The sequence below is a fragment of the Rhynchophorus ferrugineus genome, unplaced genomic scaffold, assembly GCF_030347505.1.
Source record: "Rhynchophorus ferrugineus isolate W39M unplaced genomic scaffold, kcgeb_rfMv2 rfM9, whole genome shotgun sequence".
NCBI lineage: Eukaryota > Metazoa > Arthropoda > Insecta > Coleoptera > Curculionidae > Rhynchophorus > Rhynchophorus ferrugineus.
The window spans coordinates 17,189,704-17,215,806 of record NW_027472588.1 but is presented as its reverse complement, the minus strand read 5'-3'; the positions used below and the strand labels follow the sequence as shown (position 1 = coordinate 17,215,806).

At 31.9% G+C, this 26,103-nt stretch overlaps 2 protein-coding genes across 6 annotated transcripts in view; one reads left to right on the top strand and one right to left on the bottom strand.

Moving 5' to 3' along the window:
• Positions 1-2,459: 2,459 nt before the first annotated feature.
• Positions 2,460-17,796, bottom strand: Zmynd8 (Zinc finger MYND-type containing 8). 4 transcript variants are annotated; one of them, XM_076413381.1, is made up of 23 exons: positions 17,513-17,796; positions 16,743-17,450; positions 16,514-16,686; positions 16,377-16,461; positions 16,118-16,298; positions 15,463-15,633; positions 15,234-15,406; positions 14,853-15,141; positions 14,623-14,802; positions 14,008-14,568; positions 13,594-13,887; positions 13,139-13,536; positions 12,576-13,088; positions 12,343-12,502; positions 10,428-10,661; positions 9,323-9,513; positions 8,999-9,257; positions 8,743-8,909; positions 8,558-8,683; positions 8,220-8,497; positions 5,695-5,902; positions 4,738-4,812; positions 2,460-3,119 (listed from the first exon to the last, which is right to left on the bottom strand). In XM_076413381.1, the coding sequence occupies exons 2-23, from the start codon at positions 17,418-17,420 to the stop codon at positions 2,889-2,891; spliced, it is 5,625 nt and encodes a 1,874-aa protein (XP_076269496.1). In that variant the 5' UTR covers positions 17,421-17,450; positions 17,513-17,796; the 3' UTR covers positions 2,460-2,888. The 4 variants fall into 4 exon arrangements, with proteins under 4 accessions (XP_076269496.1, XP_076269493.1, XP_076269494.1 ...); XM_076413378.1 differs by having other exon boundaries at positions 13,594-14,568; XM_076413379.1 differs by having other exon boundaries at positions 13,154-13,536; positions 13,594-14,568.
• A 1,406-nt stretch (positions 17,797-19,202) lies between these two features.
• jbug (filamin-type immunoglobulin domains fbug) overlaps positions 19,203-26,103 on the top strand; it is a 112,553-nt gene continuing 105,652 nt past the window's right edge. Inside the window, exon 1 of one of the 2 annotated variants that reach the window (XM_076414311.1) lies at positions 19,203-19,516. The gene's annotated coding sequence lies outside the window, so the exon portion shown is untranslated. The remainder of the gene's footprint in view (positions 19,517-26,103) is intronic. The other variant, XM_076414312.1, reaches the window with a different exon arrangement.

The following is a 26,103-nucleotide window of genomic DNA, read 5'->3' as shown; positions in this document are numbered from 1 at the left end:
TCGGAGCCTACGTTAAACTTTAGACCCAGTCCAGATAAACCCATAGATGGTAAAAGGAGACTTTAAAATATATTTAAAAAATACATGCTTCGACTTTTTTCCATCCCTGACAACTAACGGAGTTGTACACAAAGTATAGAGAATTGTCTATATTAATAATTAGATTTAATTTTGAGACAGGAAAAGACGGAGATTTGCATCTTACAAGCAACAAATATGCATTTTTATAGTGCCGTCTTAAGTAACTATCATTTTCAACAAACTTTGAATTTTTATTCAGGGGCGTGTAAACAACCAATTGCCAAATTAAAACATAGATACATAATAATTTATTTTAAACGAAATTATTCATCTTCTGCTTTGAATCTTTGAGAAATTTTTATTATTTTAATATATCACCAGTATTTCTGAAATTTTTATTATTTTAGCGGTGATAATAGGGCTTTAATCTAATAAATTATTTCCAAAATATTGAAATAAATATTTATTGTGCTTAAAATATGTAATTGCGCAATTTGAAATGTATATATAAGTATATAATTTTATATATAATATTGCTTTGCCAAGATTGATGATATTAATTCCTCATATCATTAAATATTTTTACAATATTACAATAATCACTAAAAATTAATACAAGACCAAAATAATATTTAATTCAATAACTATTATATTATATATACAAATCTTAATACTGCAAGTTCAAAAAGTTCATTTAATGTTAGAAATAATAACTTTTAAAGTCGGTTTGGTTGGCGTAGTGGTAAAGGCGACAGAATGGTCCACCTACTCTTGCGTTAGTCGCGGGTTCGAATCTTGCTGGGGCATGGTCGTAAATGTATGTTTGTGATCGTTTAATATTAGTGATTGTCATAGGCAAGAGTGCAAAATCCTACAAAGAAAATGATCCCAGTCACGCCAGTAACCAAGCTGGGTGGGTAAGACTAGTAGAGATTTTGCTTGTACTTGTATAAATTTATATCATATTTATAGCTTAACCTAGTCATTTGCTATTTTATTTCTTAACTATATAATACATTAATATATTAAACACAGATTAGACTCACTAGATACTGAACAATTTTATAATGAATTAAACGAACAAATGAAGCAATTATTAATTACGTAGCAGACTTATTGTTTTAATAATTGGTCATAAAATAAGAAGCTATACATTATTTAAGTCATAAAATTAAGAATCACAAATATAAAATTACTTGTTATTAGTAATTGTCAACTGAAAATAGTAGAATCAATTAGTCGATAGTAAAAACTAGTCAATTACTAAATAGTCAATAGTTCCCAACGCTAAAAGATATTAAACTATTGCATTTTATTTGTCTTTAATGCTACTTTAATTTAAAATCTAAAAATTATCGGAATTTATTTAAATTATTAAAAATAGAACAGCTTTTTGTCAAATTGTACCTGATGAACGCAAAAATTTATATAAATGTATTTTTAAAGACATTCTGTACATAATCGTTGTAAATGTTTGTAACGAGTCATTCACTAAACACTCGACACGTTCAGCTTTAAGATTGTCTAAAAATCCGTGAATTAGTTTCTTTAGAGATAACCAATCCGCTAACTCTTTCGCGGTAAGATTTTCATCGAATACATTGTTTTTATAAGTTTTCTTACTTGTGAGCCAACAAAGGGACCTCCTTTTAATTTAGCATCAGTTAATTTAACGAAAAAAGATTTCGTATACAAAAATCCTTTATTATTTTTATCCATGGCCTTGACAAAATTTTTCATTAAAACAAGTTTTATATGTAAGGGTGGAAGAAACACATTTCCTTGTGGAATAAGAGGTTCATATTAAACATTTGATTTACTACAAAGTCAGTTCTTTTTGGCAGATGTTGGCACTTCATAGTGGTTTTTGGTATCTCTACTGTTCCACAAATAGAGGAAATAACAATATTCCGTGAAACCTCCCTGTAGTCTAAGCAATATTGCAACAACTTTTAAATCAGCATAAATTTATCAGTTCTATGCAATTAAGTCTAAAATTAGTTTCATGCTTTCATATGTTTCTTTTAAAGTCAATGAATATGTAATAGGTATAGAAGAGTCTCATTGTGAAGTTACATTTATATTGTTATACCGACTGGCGAGCGACCAACTTAGATATCATCCCAGAAGACATCTTATACAGCTTACTCAGCCCGGTTACTGATGTCACTTAGATCATTTTTCTTGTCGGATTTTACATTCTCACGCCTTTGGGTACTCACATACATTTACGACCATAACCCAGCATTTAAACCAGCAACTCACAATAGTAGGACCGATTTTTTTTCACAAATATTATCTGTGATTTAAAATAATGTATTTTTTTGTCAACTTGAACTTATTTATGATTTAGTTATTTCTTTGAGTACACCTGCTATACATATATTATTGAATCAAATACTATGTTTTTGTGTTTTACAAATAAATAACTTCAACTATGAATATCAAATATTTTATTGAACACAATTAAGAGTAGGTAGAAAAAATACCAATTGATTTAAAGTCGCCAAAAAAAATAAAAAGCTTTTTTCCTACATCTAGTGAAGCTGCTAATGATTTACAAAATAAATACAAATTTTAATATTACACAACATACTTAAATATGCTAAATAATAATCAATTAAACAAAACAGATCATGTATAAAGATTGTGTTATCATTCTCCAAAATATCTATACCTATATACTATTAAATCAACCATATTTACAATAAAAAAAAAGATGATATATATGGCACTGTTGCACATATTGGTCTTAATATACATCCGTTTTAAAGTCTGTACAAAAATTTATCCATTTCATTGAAAATATTCAATATTTAAAAATACTAGTATCATAACTTGATAAATGTGTTTATGGTATTAATATCTCAATCCGAGTCATCATCTAGTATCGTAGTGGATGAATGTGACAAAATTTTAACGGTTGTTTTTGTTGTACTACTTTTTTTTACTGAGCTAGATGGACTCGGCGTGGATGTCGTTACAGCAACTATATTTCCAGGTTTGACATTGGTGGTTGTAGTCTTGATCAGAGAATTGGTCATCAGTTGGAAATTTCCTGGCCTAGTTTCCATCATTCTTAGCACATTGCCAGACGCCTACGAAATATTGAAATATACATCTATTATATTTAAGTATAATGAGTTCAGTAAGCAATAATTAAAATATTCGATAATAGGTTGTTCAATAAGCTTTGGGTTCGATAAGATCGTCAATTTCAAAAAATTGTGCGTACGTATTCAATAATTATTGATGAGAATTTTCCAAACTGGTAAAATAATAAACCTGGATTATCATTATAATCTTTGTATCATATATATTTATGGCCCGTTTTACATAAAAAAAATCATAAAACCATTTTCATAAGCCCTTTTCACATAGCTTAAAAAAATATCACGAAATGTAACTGAAAAACGTATTAACTTTTGCAAATTTTTTGCTGCATATCGATGGGATCAATAAATTATATCTCTGGAATAAGCGTATTAAAGTTCAGTGAAATATTATAAACCTTATCGAACGATAAAACTTATTGATTATATACTTCTACTGAAAGAACTATTTTTAATACTTTACAATTACTTCTACGATACTACATAATCTACTTGTCATTGCCAGCTCTGGAAAGCACAGTGGAATTACCAGTTGGGTTAATAATTTTAGATTTTCAATAAAGGCGGGTGGATGTGGATGTTGGAAATTGAATAAATAAGCTACGCGTGTGAGATGTTAACCAAACAATTTTTTTTATTTGAAAGCTCTATTATTTTTTTTATATAGAATATAACATCGTTCACCATTTCTTTTTACGGTGGTATGGGTTTCAGTGATCGAATTTTTAAGTGTGAATTAGGATGAACTTGAGCGGTGGCGTGATAATTGCGCTTGTTAATGTAATCGTTGGTAAAAAATACATCTCGGCGCTTTTTAAATTATTTTCCGCGCTACATATTAACTAGACGCCGCCAAAATAACATGACTGCTAACACTGACTCGCCTCCATTGAAATATCTTTTCTTTTAAAGTTGCTTTCAAGTGTTGTCAATTGTTTATTAATTACTTCTATAGGAAAGCCGCCTTATAAATTATATTATCGAACCTATATCACATGAACAGAATATGCCTTATGATTCGTCTATTAATCACGCGCGAAGTTCAGAAAACAGCGAGGGGGGGGGTTGTAGTGTAAAAAATACACGTGATTATTCTAAAACCTCCCTAGGTATAACCAGAGGGAAGGGGGTGCTAAAAATGTAACGTGATTAATGACGGTCCGTAAGCCTAAAATTCAGTGCTAAATAGGATAAGTTGTGCGCCAAAAAAAGGAAATTTAAGGAACCACTTTATTAAAAAAGAAATTCAAATGAAACACAAAATTCTTGATAACTTAGACCCATCATGCTACGTGAGGGAAAAATACGATTATAAAAAATAAACGATTTTAACGAGTTAAACGATTTTGATGTAATAGGACATAGTTCTTTATGAGCCCTCCAAACAGAGTGAAGCCATCAATTGATTGCAATTCATTATTTAGGCCGAGTATTCCAAAAAAATCAACAAATATACAAGCAGATGTACAACATCACCATGCTCCACTACACATTTCAAAACCCGTGAGAAGTAACTTGGAAAGATTTAATCGGGAATCTATTGAACGACCTATTAATATCTCAAACGGAATACTGAAAAATTGTATTCATATAATTGACGTACCTGAACTCTCATTGTTTTGGATCGGGCCAAATTACGATTGACATATAGCTTTTGAATAGGCTTCGTAATTACTCTCTAAAACAAATAAATGTTCAGAATTGAAAGCCATATGTAGTAAAATATACTTTATTCTTACTCTTAAAATAAACATAGAACCAAATATACAAATCAAAAATACAACTCTATACATAGCCTATGCAGTATTCCAAATCAAAACATTGGAAAAACTAAACTAAGTTAAAATAATACATTTTAGAAACAATTAGTTACTTTTTAATTTTTATAAGGGATGACCACTAAATATTTTTGCATCATATTCATAGAATTCTCCATGGAGATCCATAATCCATAAATAAGAGAGATTATCACAAAATATTTGAAGTACAAACTTTTAAGTTATGTACAGACTACATCAAATTTTAAAGATATTTCAAAGTCGATTTGCTTTCAAGATCAATATTCCTTATTATTAGTTTAGAATCCAAGTTTTCAAGAGCACTGGATAGTACCAAAAATTCAGAATAAACCAAAAAATGAAACAACCAAATCCAAATTTTGTAATAGTCGAATTGTAAAATTACTTTTACAAATGTTTCAGGAGTAATGTTGCACTTTTTGAAGTTCTGTAAGACGGCTACTTTTTGACAAAGTTCTTTCGAAATAAATATATAATCGCAGTTTTAATTACCAGATTAGGAATCAACAGATTTATATTCAATTACCTGAAAAAGAAAATCTACTCAATAGAATTTTTTATGTGATATTTGGAAGATCCGGTATTCGGTAATGGAAAAATATCTGTATTAAAAATCAAATCACACAAATTATCTTTGCTTTTGTTCAATAAAAGAATACTGCATAATGTAAAAACTATGGCGGGCTTACAAGTGGTATTGCTTAATAAAACTAAATATGATACTAAGATTTATTTGTATATGGTAGAAAATAATAACTCACCCCAATGTTACCCTTTTGGGGTGGGTTTGCCGGTCTAAGTATTAACTGCTGAGTGCTCGGTCTTACTGTTGTACTTTGGGCTGCCTGATTCATATGTTGAGTGCATTTATTCATATGCACAGGCCAATGTTTTTGTTGACATGGATAGTCACAATAACTAGTATTCCAGCAGCAATAAAATTGGGCTTCCTTTAAACAATTTGCACACCTGTAATTTTGTAAAGCCATATATCAGTTAAATTTCTAATAATAAAAAAATTAGAGTATTCAAGTCAGATGTGTTGAAAATATAAGCTCCTTAATAAGGACGAGTCTGTGGCGGCGTATGATGTAAAAAAGCTGCTGTTTATTACTCAGTAACTCATACCCTATTATGGTAGCACATCTGAGAAGCATGTTCAAATGATAAAACCTAATTATCAAACTTAGTTCATTTGTATCGCAATTTTAGGACGAAAAAATCATTTTAGTAACGAGACTTATTTTTGGATGCATAACTATGTTAATAAGCATAATGGAACGACATAACTTACATGTTTACCAGGTAGCAATGCTTCAACAAAAAGTTACTGTTTTATTTTTTCATCTCATGACTAAACAATATGGACGTGAACATTTTAATGTGTGGGATTTTAACAGGACGGCGCCACGTGTTACATAGCAGACCACACATTCTGCATCAACTGTATGATCTAGAATGGATGATTTTTCATTGAGTTGGACGATAGTACGATTTGACTGCGCGAGACCAATAACCCACAAATGAGCAATGTAAGTCATTGAAAATCAGGCCACTCGGATCCATACCATCATGAGAAGCTGACGCGGATTTAGGCATTTCAATTAAAAAAATAATACCGTAACATCTCATATACAGCTTGTTTCACTTAATTTTAATAACGACTCGTTCTTATTGAAAACCCTTTATACATCAATATATTGTCGCTCAAATACAAACTTTCTAGATTATTATCTCTAAATGAAAAGATTATATATTATGAGTAGCGTTGGAAACTATCGAACTATCGACTGTTTCAGTCGTATATTTTCAGTTACAATTTTTGGACGTACTACTAGTTTCATTCGACTGATTTTTAACTTTCTGGTTTTGCCTTCCTAGCCGCGATCCTGAAAATAATGTGCCGAATTTATACTTACATAGATTTATATGTGTAAAATTGTAAAAATGATGTAAAATTTCGATAGTACATATCTCGGAAACTACAAGAGATAATGCAATTTGGTAATCGACAACGTAATTAGCATGCCGAATATTACTTGGAGTGTGAATTGGAACGAAATCGGTAATAACTAAGATCATTTTACAATTTTGGCCCAAGTTAGGAACAGAGTCTAAAGTGTAAAATTTCGATTGCTCATATCTCGGAAACTATAAGAGATAATGCCATTTGGCAATCGGCAACGTAATTAGCATGCCGAATATTACTTGGAGTGTGAATTGGAACGAAATCGGTAATTCATAAGACCATTTTACAATTTTGGCCCAAGTTAGGAACAGAGTCTAAAGTGTAAAATTTCGATTGCCCATATCTCGGAAACTATAAGAGATAATGCAATTTGGCAATCGGCAACGTAATTAGCATGCCGAATATTACTTGGAGTGTGAATTGGAACGAAATCGGTAATTCCTAAGACCATTTTACAATTTTGGCCCAAGTTAGGAACAGACTCTAACGTGTAAAATTTCGATTGCCCATACCTCGGAAACTATAAGAGATAATGCAATTTGGCAATCGGCAACGTAATTAGCATGCCGAATATTACTTGGAGTGTGAATTGGAACGAAATCGGTAATTCCTAAGACCATTTTACAATTTTGGCCCAAGTTAGGAACAGAGTCTAAAGTGCAAAATTTCGATTGCCCATATCTCGGAAACTATAAGAGATAATGCAATTTGGCAATCGGCAACGTAATTAGCATGCCGAATATTGGAGTGTGAATTGGAACGAAATCGGTAATTCCTAAGACCATTTTACAATTTTGGCCCAAGTTAGAAGCAGAGCCTAAGATGTAAAACTTCGATAGCCCATATCTCGGAAATTATAAGAGATAATCATTAAAAATGAAACTGTTATTTTGATGGTTATAAATTACAGCAATTATTTGTTTCATGTTCTTTACCAAATATAGTTCGAAAAGGAATATGTACATCTCTGTCACACTAAGGCATGTTGAAAAAAACATAGTAAGCCCATGTTGGAATTAAATAAAAATAGACCAATTACTTTTATTATATTATATCATTGTTACTTTCCAAATAGTAAAATACGATTAAATAATATTTTTCACACTGCAACTTGAAAATTACTTAAAATAAACTAATCTGTACAGCAGTTTTTTTACTATCGACTAGTTTGACTGTTTCGACTATTTTCAGTCGATAGTTCCCAACACTAATTATGAGTGAATAACAGTCAGACAAGAGCGTTTAAATAATGTTATTTTAATAACATGATGTAATTCATATAAAATTGCGGTTTATAATTTAAATGAAAATTGTTACCATTGTTTTGATTTGGCATCATCTATTCTTTTTAGAGTTTCTGCTTCGCATGCGATCCTGGTCTGCTCAATAATTTTCTCCTTTTCTTCCTCAATACTCCGTTTTACGTCTTTCAGTACCGTCGATATATTTTTCTCTATTTCAGACAATTCGATACTGTGTCGATGTTTCAACGTTTCAATTTCCAGTTTTAAACTGGCAATTGTTCCTTCCGGGTTATTTGCTTTTCCAAAGTCTTCCAATGTCTCTATCAGCATACCACGAAAATAATCACACATCTAAAACGATCGCAATTTAATTTCTATAATTTGTATGCTTGTATCGATTTATGCACTTACGCGATGAGCGACAGCATTCACTTTTGCCGTAACAGGACCTACTGAACTTGGCAACCCCTCGATGAACTGCTGACTTAGCATACCAGGTGGACGGGGTTTCAGTTTTGGAAGTGGTCTTTTTACAATCTAATTATGAGAAAGGAACTTTTATTGTAACATTATTATCTTATATATTAATAACTCACTTCAGCAATGGCTCTTGAAATGCTTTCTGTTACATTATTTAGAGAGGTATTATTTGTAATAGTTTCCGATTCAACTTGTGGCTCTATTATTGCAGTTCCTTCTGTGGCTGGAATATCAGATTCTTTTTGGGGCTCTGCAACATTGGTAGTCTTTTTCGATATAGTTGCTGAAATTAAACAATTAATATTTCAATCACGTATTTACATAATATGTCTTAATATGATTAGTGACACATTTATTTATTAAATAACTTACCACTACTTAAAGTATCGTTCTGAGGTTGTGTTGTTACATCAGAAGACGACTGACTGGCATTCGATATATTGGCCATTGTAGTAGTCGCGATAGTTATTGTATTATCAGGTACTTTTTCACTTTGAGTTGTGTAATTTTGTGATGTACTAATATTCAGGGATGGTTTAAATTGAATAGACGCTGGAGAGGTCCATATTGTTGGCGGTTGTGAAAACTGCCGCAACGTGGCTGTGTTAGTAGCTGATACCAAACAAGGCGTCTAGAAATGTGTTGTATTTTTTTTAGAGATATAAAAAACAATTTAAATATGACACCTTGACTTACCATTGAAACCATTTGATTTGTCAAAGGGTTTGTATAGTTTAAATTTGTGTTTGGAGGTATTAACAGCAAGTTTTCTTGTTGAGGTTGTTGCAAAATCAAATAGCCATTAGTCGGAGCCAATGGTGGTATCGGTCTTGCCGTTTGCTGTGATGTTGCGGTTGTAATAGTTGTAGTTATTGGCGCTTGTGTAACTATTATAAAATTTTATATTAGAAACATTGTATATCAGTATATTTACTAAAATAACTTGATAGGGCGCGAAAAACTACCATCGCCAAAAAATCAAGGATCGAAGTCCCTGCATTGGCTGCCCTGACATCTACAGGGGCAAATCAAGAAAAAAAAAGACTAGCCAGCCAGCTAGCCCCACCAGCAATGATAAAAGACGCCGCTATCGAGGAAATCCATCGAAATCATCATCGGTTAGTTTAATCCCGAGCAAAACAATAATTAAAAAACCTACGACCAATTTCGTGTACTTCAAAATCCGGCCTCTCATGTTCCAACAGACCGGCTGCCAGGAGGGCTATGGTGAAAAAGATTACAGTGGGCTTTACCTCAGGTAGATTGTCTCATCAGAAACCCCTCAGATAGAGCCTACCTAGGTAAACCCCTCATTAGTCATTCACCTTTGTGGCCAGAAAATGTTTATGGCTTCCTCAAATCAATTTTTATGGTCACCTTCCAACCTGAGGTAATTTTGGTATATAAGGTTCATCTTACGCTACAGTCCGTTACACTGTTACAGCTTTTACAAAAATATGAAACTTCACTGCTGCGTACACGGCAGTAAAAACCCACATAGGACTCTCAGAACTGTTTCTCGATTTCCGGGTGCCATAAAATAATTCAGTTTTATAGTGTATAACTGTATTCTTAACTTTAGTTTAAATAGATTAATTTTATTTTAATTTGGGAAATACATACTGATGTATTATACCCTACTCAATATGAGTATGTAATGCAAGTACAACAGAATAGTAGTAATAAATTAATTTGCAAATTAAGATGATACTAAGGATATCTAATGTAAGATGTAATTAATAAAATTAAAAAAGTACTGAAATTATGATAGTAAAAACAATTTTACACTTTTTGTACTAACCTGTTCCAGTTTTAACAGTAATTTTTTGGGCGTCAGCCTTGCATTGTATTAAAACAGGCGGCGTGCTTTTTGTTTGAAGCTCTTTTGTCGGTGAATTTTGGGCAACTGGTTTTGTGACAGCCTTATTGTAATTCGGCTGAGGGAATGACTTTCGTGCTCTATGTTTAAGGCTGTATGTTAATACGGGAAACCCAGAGGTTGGAGTTTTGCTCTTATTTTCTCCATTGTCGGGGGCTAAAATTATAAACATGATAAGTCAGAATATCTACATAATACATACTAAACAACGAAATTTACAGTTTATGCCTACAGATATTATTGTTTTCGAACAAAAAAAGAACCATAAGTATTTTTAACTGCTCTAAAACCCTCTTGTAAGACTAAAGCACCCTCTAATTGACGTGAATAGGGTCTTTAAATATGAGTGTTCCGATGTTGAAATTAAATGAAACAAACCAAGTTAAACTGCCGCAGTCGAGATATAACAAATACAGAGACGCATATTACAATGGTTTGGAAATGTCCGTCGAATTCCTCACAGACTGTTGACTGTCACAGTTGTGAAATCGACCTTTTGCTGTCAAAATACATGGACTAAGATCATAGAAAGTGATCTGACAAATAGGGGACTAACATTGTTCACGGCCAAAATACCTGTGGCGATTAGGTGAATTAGGCTGACACAATTAGTGAAGAAATCCTTCGGCGTCAACTGCAGCGTACTGGTTGAGAAGTAGATAATACGAGATGTTAACAAAATACGGAATTAGATCTAATGTAAGTTGCGGCTTCTCACATCATCAATCAAATACATAGTCGGCGTTTGGAACATCTCTTCTAATCAATACACTGCTGTTGGTACTTTGAATATTTTTAATTAAATCTTCACACAGTTGGCAATCGATCGCAACCGTATTTTTATGATAGCTTTCTATGATTTTCGTTGAGTTTTGGATTCAAGAGGTCAATTTCGCCACAAAAGTATCTGAGGAATTCGTTTGCTTTTCATTCTATATACATGTTTAAATCTTGTAATTTCCCTCCCTAAATTTGATCCTTAACCAAACATTGATTGTCACATCTTGAACGAATGTTTCCATTTCTAGTATAGACTTAGGTAGACATTTATAGAATTTATATTCAGCACAACAAAGGCTTTAACAAAACGCCAAGTTTACAGATGTTAGGCCAGACATTTCCGATATTTCCTCTCTTCTACATGCACTATCTTAGATAAGAAAAATCTCCTGCAGCTTGGTCGATTTAGCTTATCATTTCTGCAGCACGTTAGTATATCTAGTATTCCCCGGTGGCACAGATATGAGTGGTACAATTTTCAATGAGTTTAATGCATACATCTAGTTGAGTTTCAGGGTGATTTTAAGATCAGCATCATTTATTAACAGACTTGCGACCTCAAAAAACGCACAGATATCAATTCACACAATCCTGGTAGATTACTCTGATCGCCTTTAAATAGAAATTGTTGATGCAGAATTTCTATCTTCGAAACACACTCTTACTGGGACTATATGAAAAATCCTTGTCCATATTGTTCAATTTACACCAAAAATAAATCGATTATCATAGATATGTAGGACCAAAACCCAAACAGTAAGCTCTTGTGAACGTATTACCATCTAGTGACTCCCGTGTAGGTTGGCGTTGTTCAAAACATGACAATATTTCAGAAGTGTACCACACAAATAAAGATTTTTTCAGTCAAAATATTTATTTTGAGGTAATACAATTTTATTAGTTGGATACACAGATGTTGATGTAACTTGCCATATAGCATTAGTGACAATAAACGACAGGTTAAACAGACACCGCAACAGGCGGCTAACATCGACGACCGAACTTTTTGAAAAATCCTTTCACAGTCTATTAGTATAAATAATGATGATTTACTTACCAATTTTCGCAAAAGATTTTACGAAAATCTCACAATTATCAGATTTGGAATTTACAGTCTCCTCTTTCTTTTTAGATGTTGGATCAACATCACCTGTATCATGAGTCGCACTATAATTTACAGCTACATCATCGATTACTTTTGTAATATTATCTGTAATCTGGGATAAAAACGGCTTTTAGCAATCAGATAGTAACGTTCCAGTTTTATTTTACTGCTTAAATATTACTCACCCTAAGCTGTTCCCTCTTTTCTTCAGTTTTTGAACGCGTTCTAATTTCGTTAGTTTTCGGTTTTTGGGACGTTTTACTCTTCTCCAATATATTTAACGCCGATAAATATTTCTTTTTTGCCTCTAATTCTTCGGTCGGGAGACTTTCACTTTCCGAATCGGCTTCGCTTTTAACGTCATCCGAAATATTTTCATGTAGAGAACTTCTGTTTGAACCACCAGGCGAATTCTGTACTGAAGAACGCCTCGAAATCCTTTTTCCATGAAGAGTTTTTCTTAGCAATGAGAAATTCTCAGTTTTGCTTTTGTTTTCTTTGTCTGAGCTTTTATTTTGGCATTCGTTTTCTTCACGCGATTTCAACATATTCGTGGACCCTGAGGATTCAGAGCTCAATTTTATCTTTTTAGAACTGGGCGGCTCGTCCTTGTTGTAACTGATTTTTTCTATTGATTTTTCTGGAGAATTTGATCCTGAATCGTTCAAAGATGAGTGAATTATATCTATTATCTTAGCCTAAAATATATATTCGTTTTATGTTACATCTTAGCTCTATTATTAGTTACCTTATCAATTGGTACCTCTGAGTCACATATTAATGGATCCTCTATCTCTTCATCCTCATTATTTTCATCACTATTATCACTCTCATCACTATCTTTCTCATGAAGATAAACTTTTGTGCTATTATTCATATTTAATTTGGGAGGGTCATCATTTTCTTCTAACTTTGATATATCCACATTATTTTGCTGTTCAGCTAAATTATCTGATAAATCTTCCACGGTGTTTTTTGGATTAACTGTTTTTGTGGAATTAGTTATTTTATGCAATGTTACATCGTGTTTTTGATTTTTCGATGGTATATAACTTTTAACTGGTTTTTCCGGCAACCGTATTCTTACTAGCTCACTAACTGGTGTTATATTAGTTTTAAATTTTTTTAAGGCATTTTTTTCTAATCCTATAATCAAATTATTTAGATGGAAAACATAAAGTAAAAATAAATATTAAAACTTACCAGAGCTAATAGTTCCCAGATCTAAATCCTCTAAAGTTTTATTGGCGTCTTGTTCTAATATTGATTTCCTTTTAACAGATATTTCTTTGGTTATGGGGAAATCTGTAGAGGTTTCTAATAATTTTGGTTGTGTTATGGTACTTAGAGGGGTGTTATCATCTGTACTATTTTCATCACAGCTTTTTGGGCCATCACTCTCATTGCCAGCCATACTATTTTCTTCCTTATCATGAGTCGTTTCCTCTTTAGTTTTTGGAGATAACACAGGCATTGTCCTTTCATCATCTGCACTTTCTAAAAGCATATCTTCATGTTTGTTTTTTACATAACCACTAACTTCTTTGCTAACTCCATCCTTTATAGTATCATGACATAAATTGATATATAGTTTGTCAGAAGAACTAACTGAATTACCTATATCTGATGAACTATCTGAATCAAAATTTGGCTCACTGGTTGATTTTAAACTTCCTACAAAGTTTGGGGGATGTGTTAAATTTTCAGTTTGATCGCTTATATTTCGTTTTATATTTTGTAAACTTTCCGATTCACAAGTCACTAAACCACATTGTTTAGGGAAATCTTCAACAGAATCTTTCAACGCATCTGAGAGGCGTTGGATCAGTTTATCAGCCATTTTAAATTTACTGGCTGGAGATATTGTAAATTCAGCATTATCTACATCAACCTGGATAGGTTTTCTTTTCAATTCCATGCTAAAATCGCTGGAGCATTCACTACTGCTAGATGAAATGTTTTCTGAATAACCAATACCTCTTCTGTCATCATTACCAAGACTTATTTCCATATTTTCAGAAATATCAACACGATTTATTTTATCTGAAATTCTATTTGATTCGCTTTTGGCGTCGCTATCTCGGCGGTTGGTTTTTTTAGACGGAGTTGATACGTTGGGATCATGAGATGATCCTTTATTAGTTTTGTTACAATCCGATTGTTCTGAATTTTTTCGTTCTACAAAAAAAATTAGCAAATAATTTGTCTATATGATAATAAGTATTATATTACCCGAGAAGCTTTTTAAAGCTCCTTTAGTAAGTACAAGTTCATATGAACCACATTTATCTGGCTCAATGTTACTGGGCACTTGTGTATCATCTTCATCTGCTTCATGTTTGTCATCAGTTGGTTTCATTAAATTTTTTCTCAATTCAGTATCAAGATCGGTCATATCTTCATCGTCTGTACCTTAAATATAGATAAATTAACGGCGGAAGCATTAAAATAATATATCATACCATATCCTTCCATAGCTTCATCATCATTACATTCTTTAGAAGACCGAGCATCTTTATCCAATATTTCTTTTGATTCATCATCTGATATTTGGTTTTCAATTTCATTAGATACATAACCATCCAGACTTGCTTTTTTAGGTGTTTTATGCTTAAAACTATCAGACTTGTACTGTGGTAAAAACATTTCAATCTGTTTAATTTCGTTATTTGGATCAAGGGGCGTCTTAAAAGGCGGATAACGAAATTCTCCAAAAACATTCTTCAGGTTCTCAACATGCTCAAGCAACTCCTTCAAGAAAATAATTTGTATCATTTAATATTTGGATAAATATACCTGTTCCCATCTAATGTAAGCAACAATTGAAGAGAATAATTACTTACTTCAACACACTGAGCAATATCAGCTCTTTTCGCCCTAAAACTGTTTGGGTCTTTTGGTGAATATAAGAAACATTCTTTTTCTGGAACCCAAGCTCTATCATGTGCCCCAAAAAACCTTACATCTACCATTCCATCTTTACAACTCATAGCTTTTCCTGGCCAATAAGGAAAACCTGAAAAATTAAGAAATTATGTGCAAAAGTAAAAAAATTAATATTTAACTTTTTACCTCTTAATTTTGCCCACACCAGCAAATGGGGCTTTGGACATACCTCAAGAAACCAAGTGTTTTTCTTTGTGTTGGCATTTTTATAACAAGTCGGGCAATTTTCAATCTCAGCCATCTCCTGTTTACAAATTTTTATAATTGATCTTGCCACAGTGGTCAGTTTAGATTGATCTACAAATGAAAAACCAATAAAATGAAAACATATTACATTGTGGTGATACTGAATATATAGTACTTAATCTATACAATGTTATTTTTTAAAACAAAGAACATCAGATTAACTTCCATTTTAATTAAGAAAAGTTAAGAAAGTAACATACATTTTTTACCGTGAGAACTGTTGGCCTCTGATTTTAATGACATTTCCATATCTAAGCAGCACATAAAATACAGAAAATACTTAGCTACTAATACATATAATGAATATTACAACATTTAACTGGCGCTTAATTATAAGAACATCTTCAAGTATGTAAATATCATTATTACATATTATTTTATGAGTAAAAAATACAGTATCTCTGATATTAAATATTGGAAATCTTTTGTACACATTATTAAACAACATTAACATGATTAACATTCCCAACTACAAGTTTTTTTTAATATAATGTTACTTTTTATATAAACTGCATAAATAATTTAAAATACTTACATGAATTGAAAACAATGCTATTATGTAAAATCCATTTGGCATCAGCCTCAAAAGCTTGAGTGCTTCCATAAAAATTTTCCTTAATATTTTTTTCCAATAAAGTTAAATCCATAGGTTGTATTATATACTTTTTGTAGTCAGGAAATTCATTATCACTTACAGCATGTATAAATGGTTGAGACTTTGAAAATAAAGATAGGCTTTATTATATAGGCTTTATATCTTATTTAACAGAATAGAGGTTACATTGGCTACTTACTCCTTGGCATTGAATCATTCTATTAACAGCAAACTTTAACAAACTGCACAGATGTTCTAGTGTCATTCCTTTTAAAGCAGGTGACCTTCAAAATAAATTAGTTTAATATTATATATTATATACCAATATTATATTACCTAGATTGCGTGCTTTCGGCTAGTAATATAGAGACACACTCAGGACATGGCCAATGATCTGGGTCACTTATTGTCTGTTTTAAACACTTTTGATGATAGCTTCTGGGGCAAGTTTCACAACATATATTGACATTATCTTTATGACATCTCCAACAAAACATATCCTTATTTGGCTAAAATATAACTATAATATTAAATCAAATTGTTGATATTGAAAGAAAGTTAATACCTTAAACATGATTATTTCAGTTGTCAATGATTTTCTATTCCTTTTTGCTGCTTCATCTGCAGCGCCATCTCCAGAAGTGTCAGAAAAACTACTTTTTTTTCTTTTTGTAGACTTTGTGGTAATTATCGTAAAATTACCATCATCTGCTTTGTTTTCACCTTTAATGTCCTCATTAGCTGGTAATTCCATCTCTAACTCACTTTCTGCTGTAACGGGATACTGAATTTTATTTCCCTTGCTTGGACTATTGCGATAATCAGGTTTTCTTTTGAGGCCCACTGATTTTCTTTTTCTAGATAAATTAGTTTCTAAATTTGCTTCTTTTGATAAAGCAAGCAGCAGTTTTAATTCTCTAGATATATTGGCATTCTCTTCTAACTCCAACTTGGAAACGCTCTCATCACTTTCAATTGTTATTTTATTTATCTTCTCTACTTGATTTTCATTGTTTTGTGAAATAAATGAATAGACAGTAGGGTCAGCTGAATCACTTTTACTTGATGTGGAAATGTCAGGTGTTGTGTCAGTTACTTCCTTTATGTCAGTAGTGTTTTCTACACTTGTTACTGGAGAGGAAGAGTTTATCTTCTCTGGAACTTCAACTACATCTGCCTCATTCTCATGGGCTACATTAGATTCCTTCAACATACCATTACTCTGGTCAGCATTTTGCGACATCTTGTACTGTAGTGTCTATAGTTCCTTGACCTAAGTTAAATAGTTTACATTTTTAATTTGACATATTTAATTTCTAACTTATATAGCCTTACACATAATATCCAGTGTGCTTACAAGTTCAGATTAGACAAACACTTTGATCATAAATGCGTACATAATATTTTCAACATCACAATAAGCCGGACAGTTTAGATTATTGTACTCTAGCGGCGAACCACAGTATTTAAAAACATAACCTAATAACTCCTTACGCTTGGTGGGCGGAGCTTAAAATCTTTAAAAATTAGTGTAATATGTAACCAACCTTTCCTTTTTTTTGAAAAAATCGTGCATAAAAGATCAGGCTTAATGTTGACATATTTTTTTCAACACGTATGAAAATATTCTAGTAATTGTTCAACATTATTTCCATCAGGTGTCGCTTGCTGCTTTAAAATTCAGGCATTCGGTAATGACCTGATTTTATCGGTTCTGTATGACAAGACGGAATAGATATAACAACGTTATTCGCAACATTCAATGTCAGGCAACCAGCAAATAGTTGTAGGTTTACACTATAGTTTATAATTGAATAATTCTATATCGAGCGCTTATAATAGCAATTCTATTCAAAATGGTGAAAAATATCACCAGAATATTAATTTTAACACACTGTTAAATAAACACTTTTAAAATTTACTAATTTTAAATGCTGGTAAATTAGTATTAGCAATATATAATTAATATGTTTAATAAGCAGTATAAATATGTTAAAATAAACAGAAAACTGTATATAAACTTGAAAGTAATATATAATTAATGTAATTTATATATTTATTTTAATTATTTTTGTAACATAATGGTGAATGTAATTTTATATAATATCTATTTGTATAAAATACATATAAATTGTGTAAGAAATAATTTGGTTGGTACAAGTAAATTGAGAAATTAATTTAAGAAGTTCATTATTCTGACTGATTTATGCTGCTAGGTAGCAAATAAAATATAAAGTTATTTTAGATATACAAATATTTATTATAGAATTTTACTAAAATAATTATTTTACTAGTAAAATACTTATAAATATGCATTAATATAATACATATTATATTTCATATAAATTAGGGTTTTAAACATTCTTTCGCATCCACCATTATGTCAATAAACATCAATGAAATTCATATTTTAAATTACATACATTTTGTGTATTTTTGTTTTAGTATGTTTTGATTTTTATAATAGTTTAATTAGAATGTAAATTTACTAGATATCACATAAAAATTATAACCTTTTTAAAGACAAGTTCGTTGGTTTTAAACTCAAATATATAAGCGAAATATATTAACAGTTAATTAAAATATTATCAGAAAAGAAAATTATTTTATATTTTTTTTGCCTACGAGAAAATAATGTAAAACTTGACTGTAGTAGAGACAAGAAAACTTGTAAATGATTTTTTCTGTTTAGTGTTGTAATTGTTATTTTTAATAATTATTTAGATTTTAAATACAGAGTCCATATTTTACAAATCTTTATGTTGGTATTTATAAAAATAGAGTTTTATTATTGCCAATTAAAGTAGGATGACAAAATATTGATTGTTCAGTATCTATTTGATTTTTTTCCATACCAAAAATAGACGCTGTGAAAACGGCAGCGTATTGCAAATTCCGGAAGAACCATCGTTTACATTTTCCAAGTAAATATAGGCGTGTCACCATCAGAACCACGTCACGAATTCCCCCCTCCGTGGTCAGACGACCAGTCTTGCTTTTTGTGACGCCAACCAAGAATTACCTTACAGGTATCGTATAATAGTGGTACCCAGAGGCGAGCTAACAGCGCGAATCGCCCGCAATTTGAAGAACCGTCGTTCAGTTCGCGCTAGAAACTGACGTAAACGTCGCAGAACTGGAAGAAGACGAAAGCGGTGTTGTGGTGGTGATTGCCGGTGGTTGAAGGAGTGATTTTCGTTGTGGTAGTCGATATTTTCGTGGCAGTTGTACGGGATCTTGCCGCAATCGATGCCCGGGAGCATCTGAAGGACCAGTTGTGCAGTTGAAAGGGAAATTGGTTAGTTCTCGAATTGGATGTTTACCAGCTAACTTGCGTGGGTATGTCTGTCAGTATGTAGGCTACTGATGTTAAATAGGGTGTTTTAGATGCCTTATTCGAAATGGGACACCATTTAATAAAGATCATGCTTCAATATTTCTTTATTAGACCATCGTAGTGTGTCCAATTTTTTCTTGTTTATTGTTTGTGCTTTATGACCATATAGAAAACACCCACGCTGTGCAATTTCTATGTATTTGTTGTTTTCATGATGGGTTTTTAATGGAAATATCATCATTCATATATTTTTATTATTAGAGTAACGATAGATTGGCCAAGTTGGTTTAACAATCTGTCAACAGATAATTCTTATGATTCTAATCATATAAATGATTCGTAAATAATTCTTTCTATAAATCTTATTTTAGTGACAGTATACGTTTTCGTTGACTATTATAGCACACATTTAATTTACTGGCAGATGTATCAGGTTGTATTAAAACTTCAAGGAACTTATTGCCAACATGCTGATATACATTCCTAATTGCCTATTGGAGGCTTTTGCGTTAGATCTTTATTAGAGACAATGACATCGAACACTTTATTATTTGGATAGATGGTTGTTGACTTACTAGTAGTACTTCACAATTAAATTCTGTATGCTCAAATGGACTTATACCTTGTTATTAAGTATTTACATGTATTCTGGCTATTGTTCTAGTTTAAAAAGGTATTTGTTCAGAAAAATGTGTACAAGATATATTAATCAAAACATTTTTCCCCATTTTCTACAAATTTTTCCCATCTTTCTGGCAACATGACGGCAATTTGTTGAAGGAACATGTTGAATTGGCATTTCGAAACAGTATGCCAATGAAGCCATGCTTTATCGATTTGAATTTTTATTTTTTCTATTTTGAAGTGTTAATCATGCCTGATGAGTGCGTGCATGATTATTGCGCTTCGGTGTCGATGTGGATGGATTTCCGGGACTAATCAATGATATTTTATGCTTAGGATTGTAGTAGTAAATCTACTTTTCATTGACAGTCACAAGGCGCTACAGACAAGACTTTTTGTTGGCTAGCAAGCTGTGACACCGCAATGTTAAAATGGTTCGAAATTGCATTTTCAGTCAATTTGCGCGGTAGTCATACTCTTCGGATTTTTTTAACAATTGAGATATCACGGAGCAACAGCATCAGAGTTAGTTTCTAACAGTGTTTGCAGCAGGTTTCTTTAAATCAATTCAAATCAGACTAATGAATATCGAAAATGCAATTTTGAGTGTTCCGTGATAAGTGAATAACTCAATAATACCAAAGGGACAATTGCACAGAAATGTTTAGGTTAGATTATTTAAAAGTTATTTACATTGGTACTTTACATTTTCACCAATAGATATCGCTTATCAAAATATAAGCAATCATCTAACATTTAACGATAACATTTAAGTAGTTTAAGCATTTTGAAAATTGAACTGAAAATCCGAATGAAGAAAAAGCTTTTTGTGAATTTTAGAGTTTGATGAGACCAGTATCATTCATACAAATCTAATGATATATCTAAAATATATGAATATTATATATCAATATATGTATGTATTCTGATCATATTTTAACTTTTGAAGTTTTTCCTTTATGGTGAAAAATTGGTGCAATATATATTATTCAAAATATTTTCTATCATTTTCCATAACTTTTTCCATCTTTCTGGCAACATGGCAACATGAATCCATAACTCCAACACGTGCAACAACCCGAATTGATCCATTTTTACACTTCTTCAGCATCCTGAAAACGTGTGCTATCCAAGTCATGTTACATCGATCTGAACAAGTGGTATTCAGAAGGCTCTATCATCACATTTTTGTGACCGCTCCGAGGTTTTTCTGTCTTTTGCGTGAAAATTGGTTAGTGATTTCATATATAACAGGTTAATTGAAAAGTCCCCGGCCGTTCGTGAATGATATGATGTATACGTTCAGTTGATATCTTTATAGTGTCTGCTATTTCATTCAATTTCAATTTACGGTCATTCAAAACCATTTTGTGGATGTTTTCATCGGTAACAACCTCTTTTGGTTGTCCAATGCGTTCACCGTCCTCGGTGCTCATTTCACTGGGGGCAGTGTCCAGAAACTCGACTCGACATCAAGCCAAGTTTTTGCTTCAACTGTATTTTTCCCTTCAAAAAGCAATATTCTATCAACATGCGAAATTCCTTTTCATCCATTTTTTTCACAATAATAAAAGTTAACTAACTAGAAAACACACACACATATATATATATATATATATATATATATATATATATATATATATATATATATATATATATATATATATATATATATATATATATATATATATCAATATCAAGAAATCTTTAGCGAGTTATATGAATTTTAATTTTTTTTAGAGCAAGTTTATTCATATAAAAATATTATATACATCAGACTATATATGGTCATATTATGTGTCATAATAAACTTGAATAAGCATATACATTACGGCAATTTTAAATATATTTCATAATATACTCTTAAATTCGAATCACATCGTAAAACTTACCTATTTACAAGCGATAAATGTGAAGATTATCTCACAAAGAATTCCGACTTTATTGGAATAATTGGGTACCTTATATAATCCGATTGCTTCATTTGATTATTCTATATCAGATTCTACAATTTTTAATACCATCGGTTGTACATATGTTGTACTGTTTTTATAGAAATGTTGCAAGAACTGTAGGTATTAAAACTATGAGAAAATTTTAATTAAATATAAATTAAGTTTAAAATATACCCTATTTCATTATATTTATTAATACTTTGTTTCTAGTTGTTGCCGAATTATATGCAAATTGTTTTTACAATAACTTAAAAACTAGGTGTTTATCTAAGGAACCCATTGGTTCTTCTCAGTCTCTATATAATAATGTTCATAGAGAACATTGTCCTTACCTCATTAGGTCCAAGTTCTGTGAACTTCTCCACTCTTAGCCTGGCCGCAAGCACATATAGTCTATTCAAAGTTATTTTGTACATACGTCATCAAGATGTTTAATGTATTACCTGTCGCAATTTGTAAATTCGTTTAAAAATCAAACAAAATTTTCCTTCTCATTTTATTCTAGTGAAAAAGAGACACAATGTTGTCTGATTAGTCCGAACGCGTAAAAGAATGAGCTTGTCAAAGTCGTCCGGTTGTCAGACGTATGCAAAATTCTTGAAAGCAATAGTGATAAGAGGTTATAACTCTAACCTATAAACTATTGTGGCCGTATGATTAACTGTGATTTTTAGATGTACTATATTGTTAAAATAAATTATATTTGATGACAATTTTGTTCAATTATTTTATTTAGGTTAGAATTTTGTCAAAACCAAACTGAACTAAAACTCAGAGTTGGTGCGGCAACATTGCGACGTTTTGATGTCACAAATTTAAATGAGGTATGTACAAAATAACAGACTGCCGATTGAATAGACTATATTTGAGGTGGACAACTGGACATTCCGTTTCAAGCTCCCTGAACAGTGTCCGGTATTAACCGCTGAATTCTTCGCGATGTTCAAAGCTTTATCTTACATCACAGCACAATTCTTCAAAGACTGGCTAATCCTGACCGACTACCGAAATGCTCTCGAATGTTTTCTGAAACAGAAGTTCAACCAACCCCTGGTCATCGACTCACTGTCAATCATCCGTACCCTCTATCTGAATGGGATCAGGACAAGTTTACTGTGGACCCCTTCTCACGTTGGCATACCGGGAAATGAGTGCTCGGATAGTGTTGCTGAATCGGCAGTCTTCTCTTCCCTTCCCATCACGGATGTTTGTGTCAATACTGACCTGGTTTGTGTTATTAATTTTATTTATATTTTTTTCTGTTAAATATACTTTACAAGTAACAACAGTCGGTATTTGAAGGTCTTGATGTAAGCAATAATTTCTACAGTATCTAGGTGAATTTAAGACGCTTCTTAAGACTTTGCTCAGGAAAAATTGTATTTTATTTATATTGCATCCCTATAACTGGGTCTCATAAGTCCATATTAGTTTTAGGTTTTAGTATTTGCTTATCCAGCAGCAACTTATTTTGTATGGATAATTGAGATTTTCTTTTAATCAATGCATTTTTTATAATTAAAATCCAATTATTTTCTTTTCTTTCTAATGTACTTCTTTCTAACGTAGGATTTTTAGTCACTGGACCTACACCTTAACGTGGGCTCCGAACCACGGTCCTCGGCATTAAGCCTATCGACTGGCGATTGACCAACCTTAGAAATCATCTCAGAGGTCATCCGGTCTTACCCAGCCTGGTTACCGGCGTGAATGGGATCATTTTCCTTGTCGGATTTCACACTCTTGCCTAGGATAATCATAAATATTAAACAATCACAAACATAAATTTACGACCATGCCCTCCAATTATTACAACATAGGAGGACCGTCATGTCGCCTTTACCACTACGCCACCAAGCCGGCTGTATACTAAAGAGGTGTTTATTTATTGTATTCTATGTTTTTTTCGTTTAACCGATAAGATTTTACGTCAAATAATTAGATATATTATTTGATATATTTTAACATATTTAAATATTGAATATCAATAAAAGAAATATGGCGAACTTTTTCGGCTAATCATTAATGGAAGAAATGCATATATATTAACAGATATTTTCAACCAACGTTATAAACCTCTTAATCATCTTAGATCTGTTAATCATCTCCTCGAAATAGATACAGTTTAAGGGATGACAATAAAAAGAGTGACTATATTACAAAATGTTCAGATACTATAAAATATTAAAGTAGTTTAGAGGGATCCCTTCAGGCATATTCGTCGGGACATCGACAGGCTGCATTGGTAGGCTACTCATGAAACAACATTAAAGCCACATTTAAATTACCGAGCAAGACGTTTTAGACACTCTCAAACTCCAAAGCTAAATTGACCAAAAAGCAGTATTGGGCATGAGTATTTTTCAATTATATTTGTGATTGACAAAAGTATAAAATAATTTATGTCAAGAGTTCACCAATATAAATTATGAATAACCTATAGTTATAATATATTTATAGGCCAGGAAACGCAGCGAACACATTTCAAGTTTATATTAATCGAATTCATCAGTTCTGTGATTCATACCATATTAATATTGTCACCTTTACCAACAAATAATGACCTTAACATCGATATTATTTTAAATATATGACAAGTAGTTAAATTTCTTTTGTTTGTCCTAGAAGGTCATTTAAAAGTGAAGACGATTAAAATAAAAAGAAGCTTTATTTTTATTTAAAATCTTTTTGTTAATTTTGTTCACTTTCGTTAAGTCTTCTTGCTGTAATTTTGAGTTTTTCTACCTCTAAATTTAAAATTTATTTTATTATATTTTAGTTAGCCCTTTCCTGAGTTTATTTGAAAAATTGTTAGATTTTAAGCAAACAATGATGCATATTTTCATCAAGGTAGTTGTTCGTTATTGGAATTTTAGTATTAGAGGTCCAGGAAAGCGATATAGTGATCGTTAAAAAATAAATAATTTTTTTGAAATTAAGGATGGTCAAGCAGGTATTCCATATTCCGACATCATAACCAAGTTCTTTCTACATAAATTGGATGATATTCATCAAGATGTTTAATGTATTGCCGGCGCAACATGTGATTTCATTTTAGAATCAGAAAATATTTTCCTTCTCATTTTATTCTAGTTAAAAAGAGATTCAATGCTGTCTGATTAGTTCCAACACGTAAACGAATGAGCCTGTCAAAGTCGTCTGGTTGTCAGACGTATGCAAAATTCTTGAAAGCAATAGTGATAAGAGGTTATAACTCTAACCTATAAACTATTGTGGCTGTATAATTAAATGTGGTTTTTAGATATACTATAATGGTAAAATAAATTACATTTGATAAAATTTTTGTTCAATTATTTTATTTAGATTAGAATTTTGGAACACTGGTTAATGCGATCCAGATCAGGAGAATACGGTGGATGAGGAAGCAATTCGAAGCCCATTTCACCGATTTTTACCATCGTTTTCACTTACTTGTGATACGGTACATTGTCTTGGTGAAGCAGCACTTTCTTTTTCTTCAAATGCAGCCGTTTTTGGCGATTTCGTCCTTCAAACGGTCGAAGAACGCTATGTAATAGTCGCTGTTGATGACCTTTCTTTATCAAGGTAGAAAATGAAAATTATTCCATGCGCATCCCAAAATACAGACCCCATAACCTTGCCAGCCGACTGTTACGTTTTCCAACACTTTGGAGCGGGTTCATCGTGTGCAGTCCACTCGGATGACTGTCGATTAAACTTCGGAGTGAAATGATGGAACTATGTTTCATCCATTGTCACATATCGACACAAAGACTCGGGTTTATTATGCTTAATCATCTTTAAACACTGCGCCGAATCATCAACTCGTCTTTGGTCAAAAGTGAGCTCGCGCGGCACCCGCTTTGCACAGAGCTTTCTCATACCCAAATATTCGTGAATGATATGATGTCCACGTTCAGTTGATATCGTTAGAGTATTTGATATTTCATTCAATTTCAATTTACGGTAATTTAAAATCATTTTGTGGGTTTTTAAAATATTTTCGTCGGTAAAGACCTCTTTTGGGC